Source organism: Nyctereutes procyonoides, unplaced genomic scaffold (assembly GCF_905146905.1).
Source record: "Nyctereutes procyonoides isolate TBG_1078 unplaced genomic scaffold, NYPRO_anot_genome, whole genome shotgun sequence".
Taxonomy (NCBI): Eukaryota; Metazoa; Chordata; class Mammalia; order Carnivora; family Canidae; genus Nyctereutes; species Nyctereutes procyonoides.
Window position 1 is genome coordinate 102,368,511 of NW_026575125.1, and position 13,383 is coordinate 102,381,893.

Genomic DNA, 13,383 nt, shown 5'->3' on the forward strand with positions numbered 1-13,383 from the left:
CTATGATACTAAGCTTTGCTTCCTTCAGCTTCCATATGGCATTTGTTCTTGAAAAGATCAAGGCATGAGGGATCCCTGGGTGGTGCAGCGGTTTGGCGCCTGCCTTTGGCCCGGGGCGCGATCCTGGAGACCCGGGATCGAGTCCGATGTCGGGCTCCCGGTGCATGGAGCCTGCTTCTCTCTCTCTCTCTGTGACTATCATAAATAAATAAATTTAAAAAAATTAAAAAAAAAAGATCAAGGCATGAAAGCAGATTTCTTAGAGCTAAGAGCAAGATAGAATGGGGAAGAAAAATCACAGGCCCTTTCTTGACCTTCCCCAACTCATCCACCCTTGCTCTCACTGTCCCACTAACACCAAAGAAAACAAAACATAACTAGCTGTGATTCTTTCAAGATGTAGGTGACTACCACTGTTGTGACTGTGGTTACTTGCACCACTCAGCAGACATATTTGTCATTGTTGAAATGCCTTCTCACTGGTCTGGAAACAAGTTAATGAGTAACTGAAAAGGCCATCTTGGGGATGGAGAAGGAGCATATTATAATGAAAATAGTTGGCCAGAACATTGGGGACTTAATTTCTAATTTTAGCTACAGGCTTTTGGCAACTATAACTTATAACCCAATGGTACTAAACAGTATTAACAATATTACCCTAAATGAGAAACTGCTTTACAGTTTATAAAGTACTTTTATATCCTTTATCACCTGTGTTTCATTCAACTTTTGAAGTTGGCAAGTCTGGAAATTTTTAAAAATGATGTATTTATTTATTTGAGAGAGAGAAAGCAAGAGGGTGTATGAGTTGGGGGAGGGGCAGAGGGCGAGAGAGAATCTCAAGCAGACTCCCCGCTGAGTGCAGAGCCCAATGTGGGGCTCAATCTCAGGACCTGAGATCATGACCTGAGCCAAAATCAAGAGTTGAATATTCAACAGATGGAGCCACTCAGGGGCCCCTGCAGGTCAGGAAATATTTTATCATTTTTTCAGAGGAGGAAACTGAGTCTCAGAGGAGCTGAGTGACTCTGTCCAAGGCCACAAGACTGTGTGTTTGACTCTGTAGATGAAATGCTCTTCCTTCCTTGAATGTCTCAAGTGTCAGCAGCCTGAAGTAGAAAGGTATCGTGTTCATCCATCACACGGGCTCCACCTCACAGTGAACAGCATGAGGTCCTCTTAACTGGGGTCACATGTTTGAGGGACTGACATCACAAGAAAGAAGGTAGGAGGGAGTCACTACAAGATGCTGCTTGGGAACTCCAGGAGCAGGTTACTTAGAGAGAAGCAAAGGGTGCAGAGGAAGTAAGATTGTCAAACTATAGAATACATTTTGGGAAAACTGCCATAATTTACTCCTAGACTTATGACCAGTATGGTGGTATAAATAGATATATTACTGTGTCCATATGTATTTTGATCTCTGAACAGGACTCAACAATTTTCCCATTAAAAAAAAAACCCAAGACATGTTATTCCTCTACAAACTTTCTACTGATGCTTAGGTCTGCAATGTGATTTGTTCTAAAACGTTCTAATCTTGCAGATGTCACCCGTGAGAAAAGGCCCATTATAAAGTTCCTCCGTTTTTTTTTTTATTTATGATAGTCATACACAGAGAGAGAGAGAGAGAGAGAGGGAGGCAGAGACACAGGCAGAGGGATAAGCAGGCTCCATGCACCGGGAGCCCGACGTGGGACTCGATCCCGGGTCTCCAGGATCACACCCTGGGCCAAAGGCAGGCGCCAAACCGCTGCACCACCCAGGGATCCCCTCCTCCGTTGGTTTTATCCTTCTCACCAAACCAACCCATTAAAGAATTTCATCAGACAATGTGGCTACCGGCCCACGTTATGAAGGTCTGACTCGACAACTCAAAAGAGCTAAGCCGTCCAAGTGTCCTTCCCCTTCCGTATGTGTGCAGGCTTGCAAAGGTCAGAATATAAGGTTACACTTGAGGCACTAAGAAAATGAATGAAGATCACCGGCCTAAAAAAAACATGTTCTAAATAATTTTTTTTAGTTGTTCTTTTGCCTCCAGATGGTAAAGGAACAGTGAGGAGGAAATATTGAGTGTGGAGACCCATGGGGCCCACAGCTGTGAGTCCTGATGCCCCCCTCCAGCACTGCTGGGGCAGAGCAGACAGCTGCTTCTCCTCCTGACACCTGGACTCGACTGCGCAGGATGGCAAGAGGGACCTGCCCTGGCCCAACTTCACCTCACCCCTGACTCCCAGCCAGCCAGGGATCCAGTGGCAGCTTTTCTCTTTGTGGTCCCCATACTGACAGAGTGAAACTGAAAGTTTCTTGAGGGTGAAGAGTACCACAAGAAACATCTGTTTAAATGGGGAAGAAACACCCATTTGGTTTTAATATTGGTACAAATTGGGGATCCCTGGGTGGCTCAGCGGTTTGGCGCCTGCCTTTGGCCCAGGGCGCAATCCTGGAGTCCTGGGATCGAGTCCCACATCAGGCTCCCGGCAAGGAGCCTGCTTCTCCCTCCTCCTGTGTCTCTGCCTCTCTCTCTCTCTCTCTCTCTCTCTCTCTCTCTCTCTCTCTGTCTATCGTAAATAAATAAATAAATCTTTAAAAAAAATATTGGTTCAAGTTGTAAGCCCAATATGTGCTTCATGAAGCTACCTCCTCAGCTCGCCACCAACCAGCTGGAGCCACTGTCCTCCCATGTGGCAACCAGCAATGTGTTTATCTTCTACAGCCTGTTCCCACTTTCTTCATCCAAGGAACTAGGCTTCCACAGCATCTGTGATCACTTCCCCTTGTCTTTGACACAGCTTGAGTTAATATTGTCTTCTTCCTTTTTTTTTCTTTTTGGATTTTATTTATTTATTTATGAGAGACACAGAGAGAGAGAGGCAGAGACACAGAGGGAGAAGCAGGCTCCCCATGGGGAGCCCGATGCAGGACTTGATCCTAGGACCTCGGGATCATGACCTGAGCCGAAGGCAGATGCTCAGCCCCTGAGCCACCCAGATGCCCCATATTTTATTTTTCTGACTTGCAGTGATAGAGACCTTAGGCTCACCAGATTATTCAGGCTATACCCACAGAATAGTGCAAGCTAGAGCAAGAACAAGTCCAGGGAGGCGGGGGTGAGGGAGTGGTAACAGGTATCTCTGAGATGGGTGTTTCTTACTGGGTTGCTTTGTGAGCCTGTTTCAATTGTGTTTCCAAGAGCAGGTGTGTGTGCGTGCATGTGTGCGTGTGCGGGCATGCACCTATATGAGTACAGGCACATGTGTGCGTGGTTTTCTATGTGGGTGAGAGTCAGGACTTGGCGGAGAGGGGCAGATGCTTAAGATGCTTAGTCATCATGTCTTGGCTAGGGACACCTGGCCAGAGCTTGCAAAGCTTCTCAGGAATCAGCCACAGCCAAAGCGCCGGGAGTAGCCAGGTTCCCAAACAGCGTACAATAAGAGCTTTGACAAGGCGGGTAACTGGGAACGATGCTGATGGCAGCCGGGCAACGAGACGGTCCATTTATTGCACCAGCTCCACCGCGGATGGTCTGTCTTTGGGAGGGAGTCTGAACACGGTGTTCAGTGCAAAAGCATTTTCTAACTCATGGGCTAAATTCTATCTTTGCAGAAAATATGTGCCGAGCTAGGGATGCTGAGAAAGCCAAAGAGCTTCAGAGGGTTGGGATTAATAATAGCAGTCCCCCAATTGTCATAAATATCTGTAGAACTCAACAGGTTGTAAAGCACTTTTACACTCATTGTCACCTTTGTTTTCCACCACTCATTGAGGTTGGGAAGGATATGTATCCCCCACATTACAGCTGAAGAAACTGAGGCTCAGAGCACTACATAACCTGCTAAAGGTCTCACTGTGAGTAAATGTGCTAGAATGGAACCCAAGTGTCTTAATCTATCCTATGGGTGACCGGGCCTCATGCCTCTTTTGTACTTTCTGCAACACTTGGCTCATTGTGGGCCAGCTTAGTGGCTTCTTAGATGCTTCAAGTTTGAAACCTAAATGCCATAAGTGCTCAGTTGGAAGGCGGTAAGGGTTGCAAACACATCACCTAGAGATCTTGTTAACCTGACCTATGATTCAGTAGGTCTCGAGGTGGGCCCTGAGAGTCTGTATTTCTAGCAACTCCCAGATGATACAGACATTACTGGTCCACGGGTCCCACCTGGAGTAGCAAGAGGTACTGAGGATACTGCTGAATGTTGGTTACCTGGTCTTAAACTAATACAACAAGCTAATTCTAAGCTACATCTGCAGGCTCTTTGAACTTCCAGAGGTCAGCAGTAGCAGTAACAGACCAGTTGTTGTACTAGTAGGTAGCATTTTTTGAGTGCTTACCAGGTGCTAGGCACCTTGCCAAATGCTTTGAATGGATGATTTCACTATTATTATGATGATGTTATTGAACTGCCACAATCTTATGTAACAGAGAAAAACAAAGGGAAACCTACAAGGTCAGAAGAAAACTCTAAAGATGATGTCCCCCAGACTCCAATAAGCACCCTGTCAGGGACTAAAGCCAAATCAATGAACATGATTACAGATTGCCAGCACTAGAATGGCCCATGAGGATTGGGCATTCTCTTGGTTTTGCAAATGGAGACACTGACTTTCCAAAGGAGGAAGGGGCTTGCCCTAGGACACATGGGAGTTAGAAGCAAAGTCAGGAATAGAGGTGTCCTGCAAGAAGTGAGCCAGGGCAGCCAGCCAGTAGGACCACTCATTGGTTATGGTGTAAAAGGTCTGTTCTGGGACAAGAGGGAGATAAAAGAGGGTCTGAACCTCCTCTGAGCCTGGTGGTTTTTTTTGTTTTTTTGTTTTTTATTTTTTATTCCCAAGTTGTGTTTTGGAGGAAAAAATGTGGAAGTTCTAAGTGAGATGGCAGTAAACGCACATGGTGTTCCAAGTCTGGTTGACTAAGTGGATGTTGATGAATCACTGGGACCAGATGGCATCTACCCAGATTTGGGGTAAAATTGTGTAACAGCTGACCAAAGTATATAGCCTGCCGTTCCAAAGAGCTATTGTGCCGCGAGCCTGGCAGATTGCCAACAAGTCTCCTCTCCATGAGAAGCATTTCAAAGGAGACTGAAGGAGCTCCAGGCCAGTAGGATCACTGAACATGTTACACAAGTGTAACCTATTGGGAGTAAGGCATCATTTTTCCTGTAAATTAAATTACCCACCATTTGTGTAGGTGTTTTACAGTTTACAAAGCACTTAGGGTTAATCATGCCTAACTAATTGACCAGAATTCTTTGAGAGGCTAAATGTGCTAGTGGACAAAGGGAAACCAGTGAATATAATCTATTTAGGTTTTGAAAAGGCCCTTGACAGGGTCCCCTACCAAACACTGCTGAAAAAAGTTAAGTCACCATGGCATCGTGGAGTGGTGTTTTGCAATGGACCAGGAAGTGGCTTATAGGCAGAAAAGTGAGAGGAGGGCTAGGCAGGGACAGTTTTGGAGAAGTATGAAAAGTGGTGTGTCCCAAGGATTAATGCTGGAGCAAGTTAATATTTTGGTGAATCATCTGGGCAACCTTTAGATGACTGGAAGCTTTTCTGGATAGCGAAGAGCAGAACAGATTTCAGCCTTTTTACAAAAGTCTAGATGAGCAGAGAAGGAAGAATCAGAGTAGAGTTATTCAAAGAGTAGTCTCTGAAATCTCACTGTGTGGTTCTGAATCCTGACTCTACCCTTAGTGACTGCACAACCTTAAGCAAATTACCTTTTCCAGCATTAGTTTTCTCATCTGTAATGTGGGAATAGTAACAACCCCTTGTTCACAGTGAAAATGATATGAGACAATGCAAGCAAAGTTCCAGCACAGCACTCGTAGTATTGGTTAATGTCCAGTGAACATTGGCTTATATTATTTTTACTGATTATAAGCTGCCAGCCTCTGAGTGATCACATTATGCCCTAGGAATGGAACTTGGGAGCCACGGTAGACTATTTCTTGAAAGCATTGGCAAAATTTGTGGTAGTAATTCAGAGAGGATGGGGATGCGTGTGAAAGATTTCATTCCAGGAAACTAACAATTATGGAGCACTGAATATGTGCTAGTACCAGGCTAGATGCTTTACAAACTTTCCCCCTTAATGTAATCCTGCAATAGTCCTGTGAAGTTGGGATATTGATCCCCATTTGATGGACAAGGGAGTGAAGACTCAGGAGGAAGAGAGCCAGAATGCAAATGCAAGTTTGCTCTACCCCCAAAGCTATTTTGTTCACTTTATCACACTTAAAATGCAAATTTAACATTTTGATTCCAGGACAGTTAACATACAGTGGAGGGATGGGTGTAATTTAGGAAAGGACAGAAGAGTGGGATCTAATATGGAAATAAATGCGGGCAATGGTATGAAGATAGAAACAAGGGCAGTATGTTTATGCTTCCTTTTAAAGTTACCCCATTGTCAGTTTTCATAAGACTCCCAAGATTGCATTGCTTTTCATAACTGAGAAGAACCAAGGAAATATCTAATGGGAAACAGGGCCACCTGATTTGGTCTGACTGTTTAAGACAATAAAAAATAAAAACAGGAAGTTACCCTTTTAATCTACTTAGGTCCGGAGATGGGAGGAAAAGAGGGGTACCTGAAAACTTTTTTTTTCTAGAGTATAGTATTTCTTTGCAAAGTTGATGGCATTGTAGGTTGTGGGGACTTTCAGAAAGTTACAGAGAGCAGAGTCAACTGGTGTTGAATCCACAAGCATAGCTATTTTGGCTTGGATGCCAGCTGGCTCACACACACACCTGCAAGGAAGCGGAGCTGGTTCCTCACTTTCATCGTGCCATCCCCAGAGCCCCCGATGCACTCGTCTTCATCGTCGCCACAGTCGCCACTTTCAAGCCCCTCCTCATCAAGGTTTTTATCCAGAACTCTACCTTTGGGCACAGACATGGTTCTCAGGAGCTGAAAGAAAGGACCAGAAATGTAGCAGTATGTTAAGATTTCTCAGGGAGGTCTGAAACTGTCTTACAAACAGGAGGCATTGAAAACTGCTGAATGAACTGCATAGAAGCTTTTAAAAACCATTTTCAAATGTAGATAAGTGTAAACTGCTTATATTCTTTTTTAAAAAATTTATTTATTTGAGAGAAAGCTGGGGGGAGGGGCAGAGGGAGAGAGAGGAGGAAGAGTCCCAAGCAGATTCTGCGCTGAGCATAGAGCCAGATGGGCATCGATCTCATGACCCTGAGATCACTACCTGGCTGAAATCAAGAATTGGTCACTTAACTGACTGAGCCACCCAGGTGCCCCATATTCTTTTTTAAAAAAATATTTATTTGTTTGTTTGTTTATTTATTTTAGCAGGGAAGGGCAGAGGGAGTGGGAAAGGGAGAGAACCTCAAACAGACTCTGTGCTAAGCCCAGAGCCCAAAGTGGGGCTGGATCCCATGACACTGAGATCACTATGACCTGAGCTGCAACTAGCCAACTGAGCCACCCAGGTGCCCCAGCTGCTTATATTCTTTAGAATTTTATACTTCTAGAACATTCCATAGCATCTGACATGATTCCCTACTCCTTCATGCTACTCCCACCACCCAGTAGCTAGTGTCTACTGCATTAGACCTTCTATACCATGTTTTTTAAGTTCCTTAAAGCCTCCATGGTAGGAGAACTCACTGATGAGAAGCTTAAGATGTGACAAAGCATATTTATAGGCTGGGAGGACACCAAGATCAGGAAAGAGCCCTACAGAAGCCTCCTACAATTATATTTCCATTATATTACAACAAATGCTTCCCACCAGATGAAGAGATTACCAATGGCATTTTACACACATTTTATTCTATTTTATTAAAGATTTATTTATTTATTCATGAGGGACACAGAGAGAGGCAGAGGGAGAAGCAGACTCCTCTCAGGGAGCCCGATGTGGGACTCGATCCTGGATCCCAGGATCACACCCTGAGCGGAAGGCAGATGCTCAACCGCTGAGCCACCCAGGCGTCCCAAGCTGCCCAGGCATCCCTACACACATTTTAAATTTATTTATTTATTTATCTATTTATTTATTTATTTATGATAGTCACAGCGAGAGAGAGAGAGAGAGAGAGAGAGAGAGAGAGAGAGGCAGAGACATAGGCAGAGGGAGAAGCAGGCTCCATGCACCGGGAGCCCGATGTGGGATTCGATCCCGGGCCTCCAGGATCGCGCCCTGGGCCAAAGGCAGGCGCCAAACCGCTGCGCCACCCAGGGATCCCCCTACACACATTTTAAATACACACTTACAATTAATTGCCAATGTACCACGCCTTGGTCACTAGAAAAACTTTATTTTTATTTATTTTTTTTTAAATATTTTTTTTAAATTTTTATTTATTTATGATAGTCACACAGAATGAGAGAGAGAGAGGCAGAGACACAGGCAGAAGGAGAAGTAGGCTCCATGCACCGGGAGCCCGACGTGGGATTCGATCCCGGGTCTCCAGGATCGCGCCCTGGGCCAAAGACAGGCGCTAAACCGCTGCGCCACCCAGGGATCCCTCAACTCCTTTTTAAAGATTTTATTTATTTATTCATGAGAGACACAGACAGAGGGGCAGAGATACAGGCAGAGGGAGAAGCAGACTCTCTGTGGGGAGCCTGATGCGGAACTCAATCCCAGGACTCCAGGATCACAACCTAAGCCAAAGGTAGATGCTCAACCACTGAGCCACCCTGTGCCCTAGTCAATGCCTTTATAATTTGATGGTGACTCTCACCTCCTCCAATTTCTCCACTGACCCGGAAGCCCAACCCACAGCACAAATCATCTCTGAGGGCGGCTCTTAGGCCCCATTTTACTTTTCCTTGCATCTCTCACCAAGGCTGTATTCCAGGGTCCTCTATTCCTGCCCCACCACTCATTTTCAGTCCTAAAAGTCAGGCCCACCTCATACTTATACAAATATTGGCCAAAAAAGATGCTGGATCTACCAAAAGTGAGATTTTGGTGATTGCACGAGAGGTATCCAGAAAAAATGCATATACAGACATATCCTGGTTTCTGTGGTTTCTATTATCCATGTTCATTGTCACTGCAAAGTATACTTTTATGTTATCCACTTGTGATTTAACTCCTACATCAAGATCTACTTGGAACAAGCTAGATAAAGAGAAATGGGACTATGGGTTTTTTTTTTTTTTTTGAGCAAAGAAAGGAAAGTCCAACAACCTCTAATGGTGTGGGAGAAGCCAAGCCACCTACCGTCTCCTACTCTAGCACCATCTCTATCCTCCTGCTCTAATGCATCCCTTCTCTGACCCTCCCTATCCCAACTTATCCTACACATCTAAATGTACAATATAGATGCATAGGCTAGGATAAGCTAGCCTAATGATTCTCAAATTTTTGGTCTCAGGGCCCCTTTACACTCATATTCAAAATCCAAGAGAACTTCTGTTTATACAAGAAGTTGTTTATATCTATTGACATTTACCATCTTAGAAATTATAACTGAGAAATATAAAAAATACTTAATAACTTGTTTACACTTAACCATAATAAAGCCATGATGTGTTAACATAAATAACATTTTCTAATGAAAAAGAAATATATTTTCCACTGATATAAAATAGTTAGAAGGAAGGGTGGCATTGTTATACATTTTTGCAAATCTCATTAAAGTCCAGGTTAATATGGTAGCTGGATCATCATATATGCTTCTCCATCCAATCTGTTGTTATATGTTGTTTTGATTTAAATATTTGTACAGAATCTAGTGTCTCACAGATATGTAGTAGGAAAAGAGGGAAGTATCTTAGATAGCCTTTTCAGATAACTGTGGATATTTTTTGGTGACACTTCATAAAAACTCAGTAAGTGGGGAAAGTTAGTTGCAATGTCGAATATGATACCACATGAATAACTTTTCATGTTCTGTTACATTAAAACTCATTGGTGTGCTCTGAACTTTGAATGGACATTTTAGCCATTTTATATCATCATGCATGGTCATCCAAAAATACTGGTTCACTGAGCTATACAGGTCTTCTGAATGTCAATGTCTTTCATTATATGATACATTAAAAAATCACATCCATTCATTATATCACCTCCAACCTAATTAGAAAATGTCTAAGTGTTGGGAAGCTCGCAAGCTCATGGTGGCAGATACAAGTGTTTCAAAATTTTTCTCTTTAAAGTTTAAATTTTGGGATCCCTGGGTGGCGCAGCGGTTTGGCGCCTGCCTTTGGCCCAGGGCACGATCCTGGAGACCCGGGATCGAATCCCACGTCGGGCTCCCGGTGCATGGAGCCTGCTTCTCCCTCTGCCTGTGTCTCTGCCTCTCTCCCTCTCTCTCTCTGTGACTATCATAAATAAATAAAAATTTAAAAAAAATTAAAAAAAAGAAAGTTTAAATTTTAGGGCAGCCCCGGTGGCGCAGCGGTTCAGCGCCGCCTGCAGCCCGGGGTTTGATCCTGGGGACCCTGGATCAAGTCCCACATCAGGCTCCCTGCATGGAGCCTGCTTCTCCCTCTGCCTGTGCCTCTGCCTCTCTCTCTCTCTCTCTCTCTCTCTCTGTCTCTATGAATAAATAAATAAAATCATTTTAAAAAAAGAAAGTTTAAATTTTATCACTGGCAACAAATACTATCAGTTTTTCTTTTTTTTTTTGTTTTTTTTTTTTCAGTTTTTCCTTTAACTGATGGGCTCTCTTTATTCCTCTCAAAGAAAATGTCTAGCAAATACTTGAGTCTGAATAACCATAGTTTGTCAGTCATTATTTCAAATAAAAATGGCATTGCATGAAAATGAGGCCAGTTTAGCTCATAGCTTAAATAATCTTACAAGTGCTTTTCCTTGAGATGTATGTCTACACGGTTTCCAGCAGAAATACTGTAAGTGTACTTCACATTTCATTACACAGAATATTTTTTTAAGATTTATTTATTTATTTTAGATATAGAGGGAGAGAGAGCCCAAGTTGGGGGGGGGTTGAGGGAGAGGGAGAGAGAATCTCAGGAAGACTTCATGCATAGCATGGAGCCCTATGCAAGGCTTGATCCCAGAACTCTGAGATCATGACCTGAGCCAAAACCAAGAGACAGACACTTAACTGATGATGCCATCCAGGCGCCCCATACACACAGAATAGTTTTTAAAAGGATGCTCAGGAGTTATAGTTTAATAAACTAATCATTTTTACTGTTTTGGCCATAACTTTTTAAAAAAGTAATCTCTACACCCAACGTGGGGCTCAAACTCACGACCTCAAGATTAAGACTTGCATTCTCTACTGCCTGAGCCAGCCAGGAACCCAGCCATGATAATTCTTTTTTTTTTTAATAATTCTTTTTTTTAATGGCCAGTCACGATATTCTTAAGTGAAACTTTTATTCTCTTGCAACTATATGGCAGTGAAGAATACAATGACTGCTGGTACAGTTTGCAGTCACTGCTTTGATTCATACTGTGTTGCTGACAGTCGTACTCACCATTGCTTTTGCACCACTGGTGCAAATATCAACACAGTGAAAAAGGCAAACCAACACCCTGGTACTGTTGTGCAAGTAATTTTGACCTTGTGGGTCATTAGGTTTCATGGATTCCCAGGGTCCATACACCATTCTTCGAACACTGCTAATCTAGGCTATAATATCACTTCAGTTTGACCAAATATAATTTTCCATTATTTTGTATGAGAAAACTGCTATTGACATAAGCATTTTTAGGTTAATTTTCAAAAGTACATCCTTCATATATGTCATGATTACCTGAATAAGAACTGTTCACATAAGGGGAGCTGGCGGTTAGATATAGACAACTTACTATTTCTCAAGCATGTCTCCTATCTGTTCCTGTCATTAGTCTCATCAGCAAATATTAATTGAGCACCCAGTATGAGTTGTTTTCATTGCTGTCTACTGAAAGCACTCCATCCTTTCAAGCCAAGTTTAAATGCTGCTTCCTTAATAAAGCCTTCCTGGCTCTCACAGATGGTCATATGGTTCTCCTTTCCCTTCTTCCACCAGCACTTCCTTCATCTGTACCTCCTAAATAGCACTTTATAGATGCAACCTGGTATTATTTACGTGTACATGTGACTTTGCTCTACCACTAGACTGTGAGCTGTCCAGGGGCTGAGTCTTATTTATCTTTGAACCTCATTGCATTTAAGGTAGTGTCTGGCACACGGCAGATACTTAGTAAATGTGCTATTGAGTGGAAGCAAAATATAGTGGCATGGTATCTTTAATTCTTTCCTTTTTTTAAAAAAAAGATTTTATTTATTTATTCATGAGAGATACACAGAGAGAGGAAGAGACATAGGCAGAGGGAGAAGCAGGCTCCCTGCAGGGAGCCCAATGCAGGGCTCAATCCCAGGATCCTGGGATCACGACCTGAGACAAAGGCAGATGCTCAACCACTGAGCCACCCAGGTGCCCCTATTTAATTCTTATAAAGCTACTTCCACAGCCTCATTAAAATGAGAAAGCCAAAGCACAGATTAACTATAGAAGAACCTGTGAATGAATAGCCAAACCCTTTTGGACAACTGTGACTAAGATCTATGGTTAATCTCTGAGAGACCATTTTCCAAACTCCAGTACGATGCCCCAGTATTCCCTGGTTGTTCAATTTTTTAAAATACAATTAAAAAAAACCTTTAAAATTTTGCCAATGAGATTACTTCTTTAGTTTTAAATGGCTCCCATTTTGGAGACAGTTTCAACATTGAAGGATTATAGTGTATGTTGGAACCATTTTACACTGACATCTGCTGATGAGCCTAACCCACCCACACACCTTGACAATACAAGTCCAAACCCAGAAAACTATTGTTAAGGCAAAAGTCCTAAAGAAGAGTCTGAAGCTCCAGAGTGTTGAAGGAAGGGTCATGTGTTAGAGATGAGGAACTGCCAGTGAGAACTGTGGATTGAGTACAGCTTGGAATTTGGCACAGAAATCCAATTGGCTAATTGCAATTCACAATGTTGACCTCCTTGTTCCTTCTCTCACACTTTACAGTGTCTTCCACACTGAACACTCACTTTATAAAAAGAAAGTTATGAGAACCTTGCACACAAATCAGTTAACTTTAGGTGCCTGAGACTTTTGATTAATTGTTTGCCATTTCAAAGGACACTATTCTCAATTAGCAATGATCGTTCCTTGGATAAACCACATTGGGTATGATACTGCCACTGTGCAAAGGTAAAAGGACACTATTATGTTAGCTTTTTATTTTTTTAAAAAAAATTGTATTTATTTGATATATATATAGAGAGAGAAAGAGAGAGAATGAGAACAAGTGGTGGTGGTGGGGTTAGAGGGAGATGGAGAAGCAGACTCCCCACTGAGCAGAGAGCCTGATGCAGGACCTGATCATGACCTGAGCCAAAGACAGACACTTAACTGACTGAGCCCCCCATGCATCCCTCTGTTA

The 13,383-nt window shown here is 42.9% G+C and overlaps 1 protein-coding gene across 1 annotated transcript in view; it reads right to left on the bottom strand.

Annotated features, from left to right (window-relative positions):
* Positions 1 to 13,383, bottom strand: part of GPC3 (glypican 3) — a 439,059-nt gene that overhangs the window by 50,787 nt on the left and 374,889 nt on the right. Inside the window, exon 7 of the mRNA XM_055337953.1 lies at positions 6,757 to 6,916. Coding sequence (XP_055193928.1) covers positions 6,757 to 6,916 — 160 coding nt within the window. The remainder of the gene's footprint in view (positions 1 to 6,756; positions 6,917 to 13,383) is intronic.